General features: G+C 48.7%; 4 protein-coding genes across 4 annotated transcripts; all 4 read right to left on the bottom strand.

Annotated features, from left to right (window-relative positions):
• Nucleotides 1-66: 66 nt before the first annotated feature.
• Nucleotides 67-751, bottom strand: BP01DRAFT_160225 (uncharacterized protein). The gene has a single exon (XM_025570690.1). The coding sequence runs from the start codon at nucleotides 660-662 to the stop codon at nucleotides 153-155; it is 510 nt and encodes a 169-aa protein (XP_025427833.1). The 5' UTR covers nucleotides 663-751; the 3' UTR covers nucleotides 67-152.
• A 90-nt stretch (nucleotides 752-841) lies between these two features.
• BP01DRAFT_304758 (guanine nucleotide exchange factor) lies at nucleotides 842-4,382 on the bottom strand (the record flags this gene model as incomplete). Its single annotated transcript, XM_025572174.1, has 2 exons — nucleotides 842-3,823; nucleotides 3,888-4,382. 2 exons carry the CDS (start codon nucleotides 4,380-4,382, stop codon nucleotides 842-844), a joined length of 3,477 nt encoding a protein of 1,158 aa, XP_025427834.1.
• Nucleotides 4,383-14,245: 9,863 nt separating this feature from the next.
• On the bottom strand, nucleotides 14,246-17,584 carry nut1 (putative RNA polymerase II mediator complex subunit Nut1; the record flags this gene model as incomplete). Its single annotated transcript, XM_025572171.1, has 6 exons — nucleotides 14,246-15,351; nucleotides 15,406-15,937; nucleotides 15,991-16,497; nucleotides 16,553-16,615; nucleotides 16,665-16,915; nucleotides 16,969-17,584. The coding sequence occupies 6 exons, from the start codon at nucleotides 17,582-17,584 to the stop codon at nucleotides 14,246-14,248; spliced, it is 3,075 nt and encodes a 1,024-aa protein (XP_025427835.1).
• Nucleotides 17,585-18,884: 1,300 nt separating this feature from the next.
• Nucleotides 18,885-19,719, bottom strand: BP01DRAFT_160450 (uncharacterized protein). The gene is made up of 2 exons (XM_025570691.1): nucleotides 19,255-19,719; nucleotides 18,885-19,185 (listed from the first exon to the last, which is right to left on the bottom strand). Exons 1-2 carry the CDS (start codon nucleotides 19,568-19,570, stop codon nucleotides 19,109-19,111), a joined length of 393 nt encoding a protein of 130 aa, XP_025427836.1. The 5' UTR covers nucleotides 19,571-19,719; the 3' UTR covers nucleotides 18,885-19,108.
• Nucleotides 19,720-20,915: the final 1,196 nt, after the last annotated feature.

The following is a 20,915-nucleotide window of genomic DNA, read 5'->3' on the forward strand; positions in this document are numbered from 1 at the left end:
AGCTTCTAGTACTACGCAGCCGATACGAACTTGGAGGAGATTGTTCAATAGGATTATGATCTCAAGTGATGATCGTTCATTAGGTGGGGTACCAGGTTGCATTAGTCGTCAGTCCCAAATATATACAAGGTAAGTGATAGTACAGTCCTCCGTCATCGTTCCCATGTGCCATGCCAGTCCAGTCCAGATATATTCCGATCCTCCCAAAACCCATGATCCTGATGCGAGTCCCAATTCCAGTATTCCAACCCAAATATAACCAAATCCGTACAATTCCAATGCAATGCGACCGCAACCAGATGATTCACCAATCCATAACAATGATAGCAGAGAATGAAAGGCAACAACAAGTGAAATAGTGCCAGGTGAGACACACCCCGCGTCGGCAGGACAGTAATGCTCCGTTCCAGCCAGGGGCATGTTGATCGAGACGCCATCTCAATCAGGCGAACATGACGAAATATGAAAGAGAACACTCGGTTGAGAGAATGATCGCTTCGTCCAGACCGCGAGGTATCATTTGATATAAAGAGTTGGGATAAGATGAATAGTGTTGTTTTGTAAGTGCCAAACATGTACACCGAGTAACTGCACTTTGTGATGAGCCTGCATTGTCGCTGTGGGATAAGAGACAAAAAGGCAAGATTCGCAAGTACAAACATTGAACTTGTGAAGTATAGGACAAGGAGGTATCCACAGTGAGGGCGTGAGGGAAAGGATTATGCCAAAATTTTGCGATTAAAATGGATCAAGTGTAAGTATATAGTCCGTGTCAGCATGAAGTGAAATGACTCGTAAATTCGTGACTGGTCGCTGTTCAATGACCGAAGCAGGTCTATCTTTAGCCATTTGTTGCAACGGATTTGTTTTTTGACGGATGTGTCCACGACAGGAATTCAAATTTGTCCTTGGCGTTTTCAAGAATCGAAGAGGAACTGGACTCCGTTTGTAACGTACGTTGCTGTTGAGGTGCCTCACGGGGTTCGAGGATGAGCGACCGACGATAGAATGTCTGTAAGCTTTTCTCCCCGTTGGATCGCACCCGGACCAGCTCGTTTTGCATCCATGCCTGCAATTCTGGGACTTCCATCAGGCGGTAAGGGATCTGGAAGCGCTGTAGTTCGCTAATGATCTTCGCCGTCTTCATATGCTTATCAAAGTTTATCACAGCCATTTCTCCATCGTCCGTGGGTAGAGAACGGAGGGGCTGGTTGCCATGGTCAACAAACGTCAGGTCGGTCAGATAGGTGCCGACAAACGGTAAGCAAGGTGGCACATGGTTTTGCAGACGCTGTCGAAGAACAGCGTAGTTACGCGAGACGTCGACTATCCCCCGGAGAGATTCGAGAGTGTTTTTCGTCTTCTGAGACACAACCTCCCATGTCCGCTTAAGACGAGAAATCATTGATGAATCCAACGAGCAAATGATAGCCATCAAAGAGTCGTAGTTGTTTAACTCCAGACACTTGTTGGCAATCTTGACCCAATGCTTGATGATAGCCGCACGCTTCTTCGGTTCTTCAAGCAAGAGGATGGAGTCAGCGACGAGGTGCGCCAGATCTGTCGATAAGGTCGACATGGCGCGAACATTGACCGCCAGCGAAGCAGACTTCTTCATCCACTCAGTTGCAAGCAACTCCTCAGGAAGGATGGCACAGAATATTCGCGATTCTTTGATCGTAAACTGGCGAGCGAGTTCTAACGGGTCAAAATCCAGAATTGAAATATTGTTGTCTCCATTCTTCCATTGTTTCAGTAGACCCAGCTCCTTCTTCCCCAGTATGGGTGGGGGAAGAGGGGTATCTGGATGGACATATTGCGCAGTTGCAGTATTAGTTTTGCCCATCGAGGAAACGAGACGCGGCACAACCGGACCATGAACCATTGAGACTTTCTCCGCAAGTTCCAGGAGGCGCTTGCTGGCAGTAGGCAGGTTATACCTAAGGTTCGTATTGGCAAAACCAATGATATAATCGAGTGCAACGTTGTCACAGTCATGTCGCCAGTGGGACTCGAGCCAGCCTTTGAAGACGTTGTATACACGAAGACGAACGGGACCCGCGGCGTGGGGTGTGTCACCGATGTAGTTGAACCGATCGACCAAGGTTTCGGCGAATTCGGAAGGGGTCGCGAACAAGCGGAAAGTAAGGTAAAAGGTCGAAACAAATGTGGCATTCGGGGTCGACTGATGAGCCGTGAGCTTTTCGACCAGGGCACGAAGGCTACCCCCCATCACCTGGCCGTCCTTGAAAATCAGCTCGTGGGCGTAGGTTCGCTCAAGGACGTTGGCCTCGGTTTCTTCATGCTCCTCCGCCAATGTGGAATGGCTCACACTGCCTCTCAAGTAAGGAATTTGATAGCTGTTTCCTATCTCTGGCGACGTCGCTCGTGTTGATGTTTGTGAGACACCACTCATTTCCGAGTCCCGAAGACGGCTATTGAATGTGAAGCTGCTTCCATTGCTCATGACTCCGCGGCCAATTGAGTCGCGTGCTTCGCACTTGGGTTGACTGTTCCGATCATCGAATGGTTGCATGTCAGGGCGAGAGAACGAGATCTTGTCCAAGCTCGACGAAAGAATATTTGTAGGCTGGAATGAAGAAGTTTCGGTATCAGCGGCAGCCGGGGTGCTCGCCCCACCTCGCGATTGGAAAGAAGAAGAAGGTGTGCTGTCATCCGTGAGTGCTGGGGGAGAGGAGGAGGAGTAACCAGCGTTGGTCGAGATGGGAATTTGCAGAGGCGGAGGGGGTAATCGAAGTGAGACATCCTGTGGGCGGATTGAGTCGCTGTCGAACGTGCCTGTCTGCGGCGGTTGCGGGGTCAGGTTCAAGACAGGTAGCACTATCGCCGCAGGGGCCGCATCCTGGGGCATGGCCTCGAGTTCAAAGTCGCCACATTGCTCCAGCATGAGGCGCGCTTTGGCCAGGCAATTCCCCGCCGCGCGGACACAGTCCGTGGCGGCATCCACCAAGCGCTTCCCCTCATCGGGCAAAAACACTAGTTCGTCGTCGGGGGAGTGAGCTGGGCGAAAGGCGTCCCGCGCAGCGTAGACCAATTCAGAAAGCCGCTCGTACATAGCGTCTCTGGCCTGCTCCAGCAACTCACTGCCCTGTGGGTCATGCTCACAAGCGGCCTCAATGACGGTCAGTAAAGCCCGACAGGAGCGCACGGACTGCTCCGTGGTCACCACTAGTTCGGTGGAAGATCGAGACTGAAGGTGCAGGCCAATAAATGAACCCAACACGCCAAGGAAGGCATCGTATGACGAACTCAGTCGTTCGGATGCTAAGTTGAGGTTCCGGACTGCGGTAGCGGGACCTGAGTAGGACACTCGGTGGGATATGGATATCCGTTTGGTGGTCACCGACACAGAACGCGCCGGTAGCGCATCATCCATGTGGTTGGATGCTCGGCTCATATCCAATCGACTGCGGTTGAGTAATCTCGACTCATTCCGCTCAGTCTCCGCCTCTGAATGAGCATTCTCCGTTACCGAGTACGTCTCGTGGGGGCCTGGCGATGAAAGGTCGTAGCGTGCTGATTGTTGCTCCATTTCGGCGATTGTTCTAGTCAATCCGACTTCTTCATTCCATACGTCGAGGAAGCGGACTCCGCGAGTCACTATACGGAAAGCCTTGAGCAGCATCTCATCCACTAAGTAGTCGATATCGTCCTGCATGGCGTCCTTGTTCGCAAGTTCTTGAAACTTCTTAGTTGTCCGGACTAGGGACGACAGGTCCGCCAACAAGCCCTTCCGGTTCCTGCGCAATCCGTCATGGTTGGTCACCAGCTTGCAGTCACGGGTGAGGCACTCGGATTTTTGCTTAAGCGATGTTAGCCATCCGAGAATCCCCGGTCTGCATCAAATAAACCTAACATAGACCTACCAGGAGATAGCGAACACCGGCTATCAAGCCTCTCACGAGATCCTGATTACCAGTCTCATTCACAGTGAACCCACACCCGCCCCGGATGATATCCCAGAAATCCGTCAACGCCTTGAGCAGCGGGCGCATTTGTTGTTGATCATATGCTTCGCAGTAGTTCGTGGGTAACCAGCCCCGCGCGCCTGTATCTAACAGGGTGCCATCGGCCCAGCCATTGGTGTGAACGGAGTGTACAAGGATTATATCGCCCTGATCCAAGGGGAGGGTAACAGTTGATGGAGACACATTGCCGGACGGGTGGTAAGGATAGAATGCGCGAAGATAATTATGAAAGATGTTTCTCGGTTTCTCTGAGCTGTCTTCTCCACCACTGTAGGGCGTAAGAGGAGGGCTCATTTCGAGGTGATGCTGAGAAGAATAGGAGCGGTTCAAAAGAAAGGTAGAGTGCCCTTTCTCAATTTTGAGGGGCGCGATGTGTCGTTTTGTCGTTTCCATTAGGCCCATCTTCATCGAATTACAATTTGCAGCGATTGTTCGTTGCCTTTCTGGACTTGAATAGGCCTGGCCAGAGATGCCCACCTCTTATGCGAATAAGATGGAGAACATTCTCCAGTTGAAGGCTGCGATGAGTTGCAATGAACAGAGTCTCGCAAATAGTTTAGGGAGATGCTGCGATCGAGTACCGAGAGTCGTGACAAAAGACCTGTCAAGGATGTTAGTTGGACAACACGGGATGCGATTATCCATCCACGTCAGCAGTGACGGCGTGCTTTCCAGTAAAGGGCTGACAGGAGTGTTTAGAGGATGTTTGGAAGAGGATGGGTGGTTCTGCATATCTCCCGCGGAATGCCCTATTTCTGGGAAGAAGCCTGGAAAGAATGCTGGGGAAGGGCAACCGGTTGCTAACGCACCTACTACGCGATCTCAAAGTACGAAGCTTCTGTTGGAAGGAGTGCAGTTTCGAAAATATAACGAGCTTTAGTATTTCGCAGGGGATGTGGTGGACTGTAGGTTGTTGGCACTCGAGACACGTTCCTTGATGCCGGATCAAAAACGAGGAGCGAGGCTGCGCACGAGGCCGGGGATTGAAGTGGTTTAGAAAGTAAAGATGATGAACAACCAGTCACAAACAAGAAAATGGTCGAGTGGGCGGCAGTAGCCACGAGCAGTCAAGGTTTTGATTGAGAGCGGTCCTGTCTCTTGTCGCAGGGATAAACGCGCAACGAGGGCCGAGCTTGGTGGGCTTTCCCAAAGCAAGGACCATGAAGCGAGACTCGAGCCGACCAAGATGACCACCTCCTGAGTATATGCAAGCTAGCAGACAACGAATCAGGGAGGACTAATCTTCTCACACAGAAGTCGATCGACACCGAGTGCAATGACAATGACGACAGAGAGCGAGCGCGGTTGTTTCGGGCGGATTGGATGAGGAGACACGCAAGGGCTGTGTCGAATCTAAGACAGGACGGAGCCACTAGTACCACTGGAAGGACCGGAATGAATGCGATGCAGATTGTGATGCCTGAAGATGTGGTGTTCTGGTATCACCTATCGAGGTTTTTCCAATTGCCACCAGCAGCAATGAATAGAATGATCGCAATTTGCAGGTGCAGTGGTTGCAGCACCACTGTATAATTATGCAATGCGGCACAAGCAGAAAGGGTATATAGCAGTAACAAAATCAAACTGAGACCTGTTTCAAGGAGAGAACGAAAGAAAGGTAGGGTTGACAAAGGAGGTGGAGAGAGGGAGAAATTTGAGTACGGAGTGAGTAGAGGGTAAATGATAATAATATGAGGAGATCAGAGGAGGAAGAGGAGGAGACCCGAAGTAGTAATTGAGGAGTGGGGGGGGGAAGGAAGGAAAAGGGAAGACAGGCAAAGCACCGGGCCAGGAGTTCTCCAAACTCCAGACTAGATTGTAGTAGTGTAAGTAAGTCACATTTCAAGTGTCCTACCGTTTAGTGATTGATTTTCTCTTTCTTTTCTCTCCTCTTTTTGCCTTTTTTTTTTTTTTTAATTTATTTGGGTAGTTTAAAGTAAAATAGTACAAAAAGGTGATGGGGTCTAGAGATTTCTAGTTTAGTGGCCTCCAAAACCCACAGAACCGGTGGATATTCCAGCAGCACATCCCTGACTCAATCGAGAGGTGGAGCAGGCGATCGGTGTCCGTAAGGTGGAGTTTGTGTCTGGGTTGAAGGCATGAAATGAGAACTAACTAGGGAGCACGGAGTACTAGTAACGTCGAACGGCATTGATGGTAAGGACGGAAGGGAAAGGATGAAGGATCATGATGCATGGGTTGTGATAAGGAGAACCATCCCGGCCTGTCAAAATCCCTGGTGCAGTTTAATCTATTTCTTCCTCTATTGCCTTGTCAGTGGCCACATTGTTATGATGCTACTTACTGTATGTACACAGTTTTCCGTACGTCCTTTTGTAATTCCCGGGCAACTTTCCCCAGCTCGAGTCTGGAGCAGGAACTTATTTTCCAATTCGCTTCCTCTTCCTTGTGGGAACTGATTGAAGAGAAGTGCTGTGTAGATTAGGTACGGTAGTTACTTGCTTCCGAACTTACTTCTCATTTTCAGGTTTCTCTCTTTTTGTTTACCCTCTATTTTTGATCTGCCCATTCTGTCTCTCTCCATCTTGGCCGCCAAATACAGCTAAACCCTCTTAGTCCCGCCTAAACGGTGAGGATCTGCCCGCTCCTCTCGAGTCCCATTGCCAACCTGATAATAACTATCATGAGATGCGTCCTATTGGTTTCAAATCGGGCTAAATGGGCTCAAGGCACACGAAACTCGATCCCGATGCTTGTGCTTGACGTTCGATTGCGCATATGAGTTTGGTTACAATTCGATAACATGACTATTTGACTGTGGCGAGTCTGCCTGGGCTTAGTTGTAAAGTAAGCAGTGAGTAGTAACTACTGTGGACCGGCGGAGAGTAACGAATGCATTTCCCCGTAAAATGAGTACCAGTACTAGTAGCTAACTGGAACTGTAGCTGATGGAGAGAAGAATATGAGTACTAACCATTGAGCAAACAGAACATAGATGAATATTAATATCGGGTAGCATTAAATGGCTCCCTTTCCTGGGTGCAGGAAGCAGTCAGCTAAACCAGGTTTGTTTCGTCCCACCGAGGGAGAAAATGGAGTGTGCAATGACCTGCATGGATTCTAGACAGGGGGTTTCGAGTAGTGGTACTTTTGAAGAGTGGGGAAGGAAAGTCACTTGCGCCAGGCACCTTTTTCCATTTCTTTTTTTTTTTTTTTTGGTGTTTTTATGGATGTTTTTCAAATGTCCTTTTGCTTTTCTTTTTCCCTTTCTCTGTTGCTTGCGCTCAGCTCGACCTTTCCCAGCCCTTTTGTTCCTAAGTGACTACAGTACTGAAACCAATTACGTATTGACTCCCTCAGAATTGCCAGAGATCTTTATCCAAATCACATGCTGCCGGCCAATATCTGGAGTCCTTGACCGGCATTTTGAATACCTTTATTCCAATTCGAATGGTTTGATGTTCTAGCGAAAGCTTCAATAAGATGTGGCAACCTTCCATCCTCCAAAGGTCAAGCCACTTAAAACCCTCCATGGTGGCAAAGCCATGCTGATCCATTCCCACCACCGTTGCTTTTCTCACCTTCCGATGCCAGCACTTCTCGGATTAATCCTCTGTGCAGCTTCAGTTCACTCAATGAAAGTGTCAAGTACCTGGGGAAGGCGAGTTGATCAGGGAGTAATTATCATCTGCAACCATTGCTACTCCAAGCGACCATGAAGTAGGGACGTCATTTGGAGGTATAACTCCATCCCATCGGCCGAGCCAAAATTTTGAGTCTTGGCCCAAACGCACGATCGACAATGGCAGTTTCCATTCTTTCCACCCCATAACCCACACCCCTTTCCAAGGGTACACTGATGATCGTCTGCTAAATAGTACAAGTACTACCGTCATGACTGTTTGGAAATACACCTACTCGGTGGTTTGAAACTCCGGGAAGTCCTCATTAGATTGGCACTTCTCGCAATCTTGCATCCGTGCCATCCAGCTAGGTCGAACCGTAAGTTTAGAGGGCCCTTTTTTTTTTTTTTTTTTTTTTTTTTTTTTCAAGATATCAGGCAGGCGCTTGCGGAGCACTCCGTAGTTATCGTAAAAATCCAGCGAGACGGCATCTCCACTGATGCCGAGGAATCAATCTATACATTCAAGCGTTACAGATGCCACTCGGGTCTATCACCGAGAAAACACCGCGAATAGATTCTCATCAAAGCTTCTCCTGTTCAGCGAATTGGACAGAAGGCCTGCATGACTGAGGTAAAAAGTAGATTTGAGTCCAGCGTTTGCGCCTTCTGGCAAGGAAAAAGCGTCATACCAATGGCTTTAAGCCATAAATGGGCATCAAGTGACAGATCGGATGTCACCGAGTGGAGGATGGAAGGGAAGGATCCATGCATCGCGGCCCCACGATAGCCAGGCCAAGGACACGACCCTGGTGAGGTAGTCCTTCTGTCGTTCTGTCCTTCACTACACATCCAGTACTCCTTAAGCATGGGCTCTACTTATATAACTTGAATTGAAAGAAGGCCGAACTCCATGCTCAAGCTGACGAAAACAAAGGAACTGTGCGTTCCATTTCACTCCCAAAATAATCAGTCACCGACGAGCGCTACGATGACCATGTGTTCTTCCGTACCTGCATAATAACCCTGTCTAGGGTACAGCTTGCTACCGAACATGATGTCCTACTTTGGTGCCACGTCTCAGCAGCATAGCTCATTGCCGGGACGGTCGCACCAGGTCCATGTCATTATCACTTGCTTTGTTTCGTGTTCATTCGTGTCTAGAGCCCCCGGATCGTCGAGGACCGTGGGCAATCGGCCATGCAAGGGGAATAGTGATTATGAGATTTGTGCTGTGCAATATACACTACTTGACATGACATCGACCTGCTGCCAATTGAGACCCATGCACGGGACTCACTCCAGGCTCACGCTTGTTAGCAGTTTAAAAAACGGTAGGGTACCGTAGTGATCAGATCCAGACTCCGAGCAAAGCCGACGGGTTTGCGATATCCCCATCTTAACCACATGCGGATTCAGGGCTATCACTCGAATCAGAATTGGTCTCCGTGGGGTTCCTAAAATTTAGATGTTTCTAATTCACCAAAAGACTTAGTAGTATTACTCAATTAGTATGCATCACATCAACGCCGATCGGCCTTGTGCTGGTAGATTTTTTGTAGAACTCTAATGCCATGCGAAACACCGCCTCCATGGTCGGCCCGGCAATCGTTGCTGACACCTGACGCCGTCCATGTGGAATTCGTTCATAGTTGTCCTTTTGATCGACTCTAACTAGTTATTCTTGTTCTGGGGTTGCATGTGTCCACCCATGAGTTTGGTTCCCGGGTTTGATCACCACAATCCACTAAAAGAAGAGAATTGCGGAGAAGTCGATCAAGTCGGACCTTGCGTCGACTGGAGACGGTCGGTACTAACTAAGTAGGATCGGGACGGGAGAGGCTCCTACGTATGTACTAAGTACTACCATGTAGGGCAAATGAATGATCTTCCGCTCTCTTCTTGCAAGGGAAACAGAGCCGACCCCGTGCTGATAAGGTTCAGCCTGGTAAGGATCGCGAGTCGCGAGTTCGACGGCACAACAAACCTTACCACGGCTTCAAAGATATAATTTAGGTATCGCATAACCATGCCAGAACTTAAGATGAAGACAGGTCACAAAGATCAGGCCCAAATTGGAAGGGGTTTGACGCGGCTGGGAAACGAAACTAGCTGCATTCTGATAATGTGCGTCCAAGCGTCAGTTTATCTCGCGCAACTGAGTGAATTCGAGAAGATAGAGAGGGAGAGAAAGAGTATTGGGGGGGGGGGGCGGGTGAGAGAGAGAGAGTAGAGAGCCATAGTTAACGGAAATGCCCCTTTTAGTTACGTCGAACCCAGACCCAAGTGCTTACGATATCAGATACACTAACTACCGATACACAGTACCCAGTAGTGCCAAGTTCAGTCTAAGAAGCCGCCAAAGGATGATCTATACTTCAACAAGAAAGCACCAAAGAGTCTAGTGCCAGTAGATCACAATCCATCCAAGACAAACAGACAAAGAGCTGCTACCCATTTAAACGAGCAAGCAAGCCGGTCAAATTTGTAACTTAACTACTCCGCAGTACTTTCATTGAGCCCAGGGACAACACGTGCTCGTGTTTGCATGCGGGACTAAAGATCAGAGGCCGGGAAAGGGGCTGGTTCATAAGCTAACGGCGAGGGCCAGTGTAGTCTAGGCTTCTGACTGACCACCGGTTATCCGCCTCTGAGCCGCGATCGGAGACTTGCATTGTGGTGCACAGTTAGATATTTCTTTAGCTGCAACTTGCTTGTGAAGATGATCCGAAGCGACGCAATCTCTTGTGGGTGTTCGAGATTTCGGACATTAACTTTCCATCTTCGTCGGCCCTGAAACAGAGTCAGGGAGGGGTGGGGAGAGGTGTGATCATGGAGCCGGTCCGATTAGCATCCGTTCATCCTTAATCACTGCTGTGCTAAGACTAAGAGACGGGATACTATATTGTCAGCGCAAATTACCGAGACACCCAAGTTCTCCCTATTGCAGAAGCCCGTAGTCGTAGCAACACGGGACGGCGCGACGTGCCTTTAGTGCTTTTCTTTGATCTCCCCTGGGCTGTGATACTAAAAGACTGTGTGGAGTACGGAGTAGTCACTGATAGTTATGGGATGGGAAGACAAGGGAACAGGTGGTGTCTAGACCAGACAGGCCATGCGTGGTTTGACTGCATCGTATCAATCAAACACAAGTTAACAGGGGTGCCTGTCTTGGTGCTGCTGCATTTATCCCCACCTACATTCTCCGTACATGTCGCAACAACCATTAAAGGGGATTGATCAGGTGAGAGCAAGAGAAGGGATCTTTAGAGGGGGGGGGAGGGAGTTTGTCGGATTCAGGGGTTGAGATTGAGATTCATCTTTGCTGCCTGAACTCTCAGCAATCATCACGTGCAGTCCTTCATTCCGATGCAGAGGACTCACATCTTCTCCTTCAAGTGGCACATGAACACTGTCACTTATTTTCTATTTTTTTCTGGTCGATTAGTCTCATTTCGAAGAAAATGGCGATGTTTTGATGGGTACTGTGTATTACACCGTGAACACCAAGGCCGCCCACAACGAAGTAGGCTTGATCAAACAGGATCCATTCCGACATGGATTCTTTTGTGCTCGACGCATTGGTTCGATCGCCTCCTGCGGAGCATCTCTCACAATAACCACAGCCAGATCATTGAGACCCAGGTTCAATGATCTCATCTATCTACCCCATCCATATCGTGGAGCCGCTCCCGACCACTGGGTCCATACGACTCATGAAGTCTGGATCTGCATCCAGTTTCGCAGTTTCGTCCCAGCTTCGCGCATCTACACAGAGCGTAGTAGGCAGAATGATGGTCGAATTCTGTGCCCGCATGCTAATCATATTGTTTGTGTTTGTCTTTGAGAATCTGCGAATGAACAGGTGTCCCAAGCTACCTGATGGAACGGGGACCATCAGAGACTACAGTGCTCAGCAGCAGTAGGTCGATCCACACCTACATACCTACCTACCTACCTAACGCTCGGCTCGGTGACCACAGCTAGCAGCAGATTGTGGATAGGTGGAGCCCCGATCAGCTAGTGCCGAGTAGTAGCCGAGGAACGCCATTACTACTAGTGATATACACAGACCAATGCCTCGCGTGCATCTCCACTCTTGCTGATCGCTCAATTCTGCACAAGCAAACGCGCGACGTGAAGAATAAAGTCGGCATCCCAAAAGAAAAGAAAAGAAAAGAAAAGAAAAGAAAAGAAAAGAAAAGAAAAGAAAAGAAAAGAAAAGAAAAGAAAAGAAAAACAATGAGACGGGAATCAAGGCTGGGACTTGCAGGTGCAATGGGATTATCGTCCCCCCCCCGGCCCCCCGGGGCCTGCCTTGATGGGATATTCAGCCGAAGGATCTGCGTACGTTTGATGTCTGTGCTAAGATATTTAATTGGCAGCTGTCAAGTTTTCTTATAGGCAGTGTGGAGTGCGGACAGGGCTCAGCCGGCTGCACCAACGGACGGAAGACCTGTTGGCTTCAGCTGGTCTTACGGTGATGTCGCGATATATGGCGCAAACTGAACTTGCCATCCATCAAGGCACAACTTGAATCAGGCATCTTAGTATGGTGGGGTTTCATCGTTGTACAATGAACACAGACTCGACGCTAACATTGCATCGCGGAAATCGGGATTGATCCGGACGGCGCAGCAGGATGATTCGACCCCAGCAGCTTCCATTTCGAAGCCTGAAGATGCCCGCCCGCAATATATGATGAGTGCCGAGTCAGTCGGTCATCACCTTGTCACAAGTCTCACAACCTGGAGTCTCTTTCACTTAGGGGGTCGGAGGACGCTGCCCAATGCAGAACAACCCCTTCCGACTCTCGGACGCTAAAAGAACGACTAATGCAGCTCCTGCATCCGGAGGCGATGGCAAACAAAAAGTACAAGGCATCTCGTGCAGACTCACTCGTGGTTGAATTGCCCACTGGGGAAGCGCATGATGGCGGCTCTCCCCCTCACGTGCGGTGTGACATGAATGCAAAGGACGGAGTACATTGTCACATCGGAGTGGGGAGTGGGTGGGGCTTTGGCATGTTTTGGGGCGATCGGAGTCTAGATACGCGAATGACATTTCTAGTCTTCTACAGAACCATTCTTAGGCATCAATTCGTCAGTGGTTTGCTGTCCTGCAGCGTGCAGAAACTTGGAAGGACGCGCTACACGAGTCAAAGGGACATATACAGCCCAGGAGTACGATGCAAAGCGGCATAGCGACTTCAAGCGTAGTCGTGCTGATCAATGTTCGCACACCCTTTTTCTTTCCTTGTTAAACAGACGCCGTAAGATCTGACAATGTATTCCGTAACTACCTACTCATTCCTACACATCGCGTCTTTCAAGGAACATGGAATCAGAAGTATCAATAACGTGAGACCTGCCCCCCTCCCACCCCCGGGCACACGCATCTGATTCTCACAGTATCCATGTGATGCACTAGTATCGATAATCCGAAGATCATAGACCTTAACCTCTCAAACTGCTCGTCCATCGCCAGAGCAGCATGCACGACCTCAAATTCGCAGGCACTTGCGTGTCGAGCACAATCCTGCACGCGTCAAGTCGTGAAACCAGGGAGGAACCCAATACATACCTCCCAGTCTGCCCCTCAATACCAAACCCTTGTTTCGAATATCCTACACCCACCACCCTTAACACCTTCATCCCTTTCCACCCGTCACTATGTTGAGCATAAGTAGGCATAAGAAGACCTGGATTCTTCACAGACCTGGTTTCTTTCCCGGTCATCCATCTACTCTTGCTCTCGAACCACGCGACTTGACCCACCTGGCTCTTCTTTCCTTTTGCACACTGCACACGTCGATAAACTAATACATTTGACGAGAAGATGGACGTCTCCCTCACCTCTCTTATCATCTCTGTCCTGACGCTCACTCTCGTGTCAACCGCCGTCGCGCTCCCTCTCCCCGAATTTCTCCCCTGGGCGCTCGTGGATACCGTGTTTCCAGGCTCGGGAATCCCAACAGCTGTGGAGAAACTGAGCACGGGGTTTCAATGATGGTCTTCATGTGCAGCAAATGTGACGTGAGTGTTGCTCCCCGAGAAAATGAATGGCATGGTGGAACCCACTTTGCCTGCGTTGTGTGCATGGTCCGGCGGCTAAAAGGTTTCATTTTCAATTCTAGTTCAACTTACAAGCACATCTCAGCATGACTATGCCAAGGGGTAAATGGCAGATGCGCTGGCACTTGAAATTGCTGTTGCTGACAGAGTCACGGGCCATGTAGTGAATGCGCGGCCATTCTACTATATGGCAAATAGAGAAGTTTATCTACAGGGAAGATGGCGAGATTAACCTTGCAGTCGACCGATGATTGCTTCATTGATGCGCTTGAGACCCAAGTGTATATGTATGGCACGTTCAATATAAGATGAATCAAATTTGCCAGTTGAAGGTTGAATGCGGGCCCGCCTTCTGGGTGGTCAGCGGATGATTTCGACTCATAGACGAGTGAACTAGTAGAATGAGTCATCGTCCTCATCGCACCATCTTGGTACATGGAATCTGCATGTAACCGACACAAGGGCTGACAAGTAGATTAGCCATTCAAACAATGTATGCATGGTCAATAATCTAACCTGCAAAGAACCAATGCAATGCTAGAATCTATTTATCCACCACCACAGACACCGTTAGTATACACAGCCCCGATCATGCTGGATCAGAATAGACCTTCCATATCCAAGTCCAGAAATTCCGGGTTTCCAACCGCCATATCAGCGGCGTGTAACACATCGTCAATACTCGTGTCTAGACCGCTCGACGACTCGAGCCCCATAGTGCCCATACTTTGACCTCCATCCATCCCCACCGCAGCTGCAGCGGCCGCATTGTCTAACATACGGTTCAGATTTGCCGCGTCATCATCACTGACACCATGCCCTGACTCCCCCGGCGCTTCAAGATTCATCTGTCCAGGGCCTCCAACTCCAAGCTGCATGTGCTGGATGATATTATTCATATCCAGATTCGGGACTTGGGACGGTGGCGTCATGAGTGCATTCACTCGCCGGTATAGCCGGACTATGACTTCAGCGCGCAACGGATCCTTCTCGGAAACCTTCGGAATGTTCTCATGAAGTAGAATAAGAGCGCTCCTAAGGGTGAGAATTGGGCATCGTGGAAAGGTTTCTTTGCTAGGATCCAGGGGTTGGTGAGAGTGATTGTTCTGGTCAATTGCAAAGCACTCGGCCATCGGTGCGCAGATCAGCGTCGCTGCAATATCCAGGGCTATAGCACCGCTCCCAGCTTCAGTCTGCAGTTTGAGCTCTTCAACCAGAGCACCTAAGACGCGTATGGATCCAAGTAGCAGTATGCCAGTCACCAGTTGTCGGTGCGTGTAGGAGTGTGGTGCCACGCTGACATCAGGACTGGTGCTCCACAGTACAAGGGACTGAAAGCTGCTTCGAATGCTGCCTAACAGGCCCCCAGGGGAATGGTTTGTCCAGGAGTCCAGCTCACTCCGATGGCAGCTGCCACTTCGTTGGAAGATTAAGCATGGCTCGAGTGCATCAAGAATTGGCTTAATATCAGTACGAGACGGGTGCCGGGCCCGGACATCCTTCAATTGTTCCTCTAGGCCGCGCGCGGTCATGTTCAAAACGGTACGATGTATTTCTTTGGATTCGCCGGATATTGAAGCGGGGTTGACCAATGCATGTAGAGCCTTTAAGGGGATTGATGGGTCGCTTTCCGTTTCCCATATGTGGTTACCAAGCCACGTTAAAGCCAGGACAAGCGATGGGAGAAGGAATGGTTCGAGTAGGTCTAGTCGCTGTTAGCCCAGGGTAGAGGATTTCTCAGAGGAGGAAAAAGCATTACATTCAAAGCCACCTTTGAGTGTGTCGAACTCCAATTTCCCAGCTTCGCATGCGCCGAGGCTTTGGCTGAATAAAGTAGCGACAAGGAAATAGAATTCTTGCGGGCTGCATGCCGACATTGTCTCCTCACTGATGCCTTCAGCAATAAACAGAGCCGTGATCCAGCCCCCTAAATTCTTGTTCTGCTTGTCGCTCAGAGCATCCAATTTCTGACTGCAGGAACCGCCTTCGAGAATTCGCAAAACAAAAGAGTTGCTGCCACCAAGACCAAGGTCCTGTGCTCGCAAGTCATATCGAAAGGCAAATGCAAGCACCAGGAGTAAAATGCTACCGAACTCGTCATAAACTGGTTGACTTTCTCCTTGATCCTCATCCCAATGCCAGCTGTCCAGCAATAAACACAGAGGTTGTAGCACCTGTTTTGTGGTTCGAAACAACAGGATTACATCCATGGCTTGGGGTCGGCGAGAGAGTGAATTGCAGATATTTTTCAATGTCATTGTTTCCTTCTGGTTGCAAAGGTTATGCATGACCTAGAATCATGAGCCAAGATTCTGCCGCTTTCCGGTAACAAGCGATTCCTTACCTCAGTGATTGCGCCAACTATTGCACCAGCATTGCCCTCCATGGACTCGATTTCCCCGATCAAATGCTCGGCTCGTTCAGGGTTCGCGTTGATCTGATTAACAAGATCATCCTTGTTATATGGTCCCCCTACAGGCAGCGTCTGCATAGGATTCTCTCCCAGAAGTCGCTCGATGCTGGATTCAGGGATCAATTTGTGCGAGGCACACGCAAAAAGGAATTCTTGCCTCACGTCAGAAAGTGCAGTATTGCTTTGCATGGTAAAGATCTGCGAAAAGGATGGAAACGTATTTGGATCTAGCCGACCCAGCGCATGACTGATACACAACTCCATGGGTAGGGTGACCATGGATGCTGCGAGCATGGCTGCGAAGAAAGCAGGTAGCTTGTTGACGAGGAAGGAACGGAATAAGAACATTGCTCGGTTTGACTCGCTACGATAACTTGCATTTGAGAGAACGTCGAAGGCGGCAGTGATTGTTTCCTCAATAAGAACTTCATAATGTCCCTATGCAATCAGCTAAGTAAGTTATAGCCACACGGCCGCAGAAAATCAAACTCACCCCATATCTGTTAGATAAGTAATTTAGAAGCATGCTGTCGTCAACCAAAGGACGTCCTACGAGCTGGGACCCAATTAGCATCAGAATACCATTTACGTTTGATCATACATACTATTGCATTTAGATAGACGAAGAGACCAGCTCTCGAATTGATTATGGGACCGTCCATAACTGAGGCCTCGAATTGCAGCGCATTGACGTTGACACTCTCCATCATCGAAACATCCAATGGCTTGGTAGGCAGCTCGCCATAAAGATTGAATCCCTTTTGCAAGCTGTCAAGTCGGGTACGCAACGGAAGCGATACTTCCACACAGATGGGAAGATATGCCGACAGAGCCTGTCCCAGTTTGATCTTCAAGGCTATACCGTTCTGTTAGCTCGGAGACGCTAATAGCATAGACTCTTGAGCATACCTTCTTGAGAGTCTGCCGAAAGAACCTCTAATCCTTTTGGAGTTTCTGATAGGGCAGCGAGCAATATTCCCAAGGACTCAAAGAGCGAAACCGTGTCGGGAGAATTGATCAAGCCCGGGGTTTGATCACTGTGATCGGTATGATTGCTGTTCCAGGCCACAACTGCTTGAATCCAATCTATGATAGCAGTAAAAACAGATATCGCTTCAGAGAATGATTCGGGAACAGCGCCAGTGGAGATGGACAGCATAGCATCTTGAACGACCCTGATGTCCGTCATAAGGGTGTAACATTTCGATCTCCTTCTTCTCAGAGAGGGTTCGGCGGACGGAGATCGAGAAATGTCGTGGATCGAAGAGTACTTCAGAAGGGCGTTCAGTACGGTCGACGTCTGGACCAGACCCATCTTGCAAAGACAGTCTATGTACAACGGGAGAAGCGGGTCCCATTTGATTCCTGTGGCAAGTCGCGTTTCGAGTAGTACATCAAGCAACAAAGCTTCATTAATGGGGTAGCGCTGCAACAGCAGTCGTGATAGGCTTCTGAACTCTGCCGCATCGATTCGATGCAGCAAACATCGATGGAGGAAAATTCCCCATTGCTCGGATGAAGTCATGTTCCAGATTGATTCGCGTAGTTCTCGTGGATTAGGGAGCGCATAGCACAGAATCCAGATTGCAGGCTTCCGTTCATACGATGTAGTTGTTTACCTCGACCTTAACGCTCGACATTCTGTCATGATCCATTCTCCAAATTGTTGATTCCGGAAGACCTGCAATCATTGTTTGGACGTAAGGTGCTTATCACGTGAGATTATGTAACGTCACACGTGATGATAGGTGGTCACTGCACGATGCCGGCCATGTAAGAGAGTGTGTGAACCTTGGCTTTCGAGCCAACATACTGACACTGCTTCCCACAATTCGGAGATTGGCCGCAATGCAATACTTGTATCTCACACTCAGACTTCAGCTCATTGTGCAGATGGGTTATAAGTACGGAGTATGGAGTATATAATTGTGATAATCGCGCCGTTAGTGAGTTACAGAAATGGGCGATATGAGGATACCCTGTGGGATAACAGCACTCACAAGATACTAATGTTATCTTTTATCTCACCGTACTACTAGGACTAAATGCTGTAGCTAACACATACAGTACTTACTTGTTCACAAGGGCGGTAAGTTGGTGGACTGAATCAATTCGAAGTCTTTGAGAAAAATGGTACCTGCTCAAAGTAAACAAAAGACCCAAGGCTGTAGCCGTTCATACTAAGTACTGTACTTGAAACCTATATTCCTGATAAAAGGGTCACATATATCGTGATCTGGACAGCATACATAGTGAGAAACCAAGATGCTAGCTCTAAGATCAATACTAGTCTCTATGTTCCAGTAACCATCTCACCTTCATGTAAATCATGATGCCTTCAAACCCAGGGTGTCCGACAATCAGTGGGCTTCTTCATAGTATTGAGGCAACCTATTGCCTGGGCAGCGTCATTTGATAAGAAGGAGAAGCTACAAGTACCCTTGATAAGTATGCGCCTTGAACGCACTGGTTCTCATGCTGCTCATAAAACTCTCCAATGCATGCATTCATCTGTGGCTAGTACCTACTAGTGGCAATATTAGCTGAAAGTAGATAGTGCGCCACGGTGGCAAAGCATTATGTGGCTGCAGTGCTGATCTTGCGACGTTTCGGCGAGTCCGGTTTTCACTCACTGTTCACTCCGTTGAACTGAGGCTGTGTTAGGTCAACCATGGATGTCGGTCGAAGGGGGCTTGCCCCTGGTTTGGAACGATACACGGAGTAGTACACGAGAACATCCTTGACAGTAAAGAAGCGGCATCTTCTTAGAAGACGGAGGATGTTTGACAATAAATGAATATTCACTCACTCTGCCCCAGTGTAGTTCAAACTAGATACTATCGTTGTATCCGTCTACATCAAACCAATTTAGATATGTACGCACATCTTGGTTTGTAACTCTGATGGCATTGCACCAATAGATAAGCATGCGATGATATTCATTGCCTTTTGTGACCGTCATCTCCTCCATCATATTGCTGGATATTATCGAGAAGGGCGGCTGTCCTACTTGTACGTAGGACAAAACGTGCTGGCGCATACCTTACGCTCATGCTTTCCTGGAATCGTTAAGCTCGTATTTATTCAAGGGGACAGAGTGCCTTGCATAATATGAGGGCCCAGATGCTTTAAACAGCAGGTAAGCCTCACTAGAAATGCGTGTCTGCAGTACTGATGTAATACCGAGTCTCATACCAGACAGACTTAGGCTGACTTCATAACTGCCAAAATAATCATCTTCAATCGTTGTTGGTGTCGTGGCATGCGGCAAACGGCGATCTTGCATGAGCCTATTCAAGCGCGCGTGATGTGTAGAGAATATTGTAGCACAAATGATCGTGACGGTGTGATTCAAGGGAATACGTCTTATCTGTGTCTTGAGTACGAGGTGTATCAAGCGACAGAGCAAACATGAGTAAAAACCGTCTAAATTTTGGTAGTGATGAGGAAACACAATCCATGATGACTGAGCCACTGGGCTGCGGCCGACTGTGCTGCTCTTTTCACTCATAACAGGGCTGTGATGTGCAAGGTATATGTCAAGTCCATAAGAAAATGATCGAACATCATCGGGGCGTCCTCACTATCCGAGCGCTCGCAGGATCTGGATGGCTGAGCAGTCTTCCTTTTTCACCGTTCAATTTTCATGTGCTCGACATGCACGCTCGCCTTGCTCCTCGCAGCAGATAAGTAATGGTTGAGGGCGACCTTGCCGTTTCAAAGAATAACGACAGACAAATGAAGTTCCATGGAATTGCGAATTGTTTCTGAGAATATGATTTTCAGCCAATTCACTGGACCTGAATATCTCTACCTGAGGGAAGGGGCTAGATAGGAGAAGTTATCCGGGAGCATGATAGTCACCCGCCTAGCAATCATGAAGAGTGCTTCTCTGATGGCGTAATAAGTATTTCGCCGACGCACCAGCTTCCCAAGCTTCAGATCTCCGCGAGACAGCGTGGCAAAAAATTGGATGTACCACAGGTAATGTGGTACACATATTGGATCCGTACATGACAATCAATACCTAGTAGTTGAGAGAAAAATGCACGGCCGCTCTTGGGCCATATGTTCAATTACAGAGCCTGAATACGATGCTCTTACGCTTGCGCAAACGGAAAGGAAATCTGAACGGCAACTGAAGGGTGGGGTAAGCTTAGCTCCCTCACATTACCATGTTTTACGATGTTATCTTTCCCGTTTGTTCGGGGGGGAATGATCTCCCGGAGTGGGATCTGGCGGATACGACGCTGAAGTCCCGCTCTCGCTGTTCGTCACTCTGCTTTATTGCTGCATATCATAGCAACAACACAGGTGATTGTTCAAGGAAGGACTGTGTTTCTTCCTTTTCACAATCTATCCTTGTAGGTTAATGCTTAAATCAAGGCGTTTGCTTAATGTATGAGTGATGACTTAGTTATTCTACCCCGGACATTTGAAACCTAATAACTACTCGCGGCTGATCAATTTATCCCTGCAGATGGAGGCCCTGTTCCTGGAAAACAGGATGCATCCCAGTGCATTAATCGGAACAAGTCCAGTGCCTCTGAATTGGACACTAGGCTAGACCCTGAAAATAAGAATGCTTAAGATTGCTGTGCTTGGCCATTTTGCATAGTGAACAGAGGACGGGAACATGAAGTCACTCCGCCCAAGTCTGGGCACGACTGGAAAGAGACTTGATTTTCTTTTTGCCCTTTCGGACTACCTGCAGTCACTTTTCCCTCCCTCCCTTGAAGACCACTAGTATTTCGAGAAGAGGCCCTTACAAAGGAGAAATCGATGGTCTAACTTGACCAGTTCCGTGTTTGAGGAGCCCGAACTGAGACCGTCGTACTATAGGTCTGTCACTGCTT

The sequence above is a fragment of the Aspergillus saccharolyticus genome (assembly GCF_003184585.1).
Source record: "Aspergillus saccharolyticus JOP 1030-1 unplaced genomic scaffold BP01scaffold_42, whole genome shotgun sequence".
NCBI lineage: Eukaryota > Fungi > Ascomycota > Eurotiomycetes > Eurotiales > Aspergillaceae > Aspergillus > Aspergillus saccharolyticus.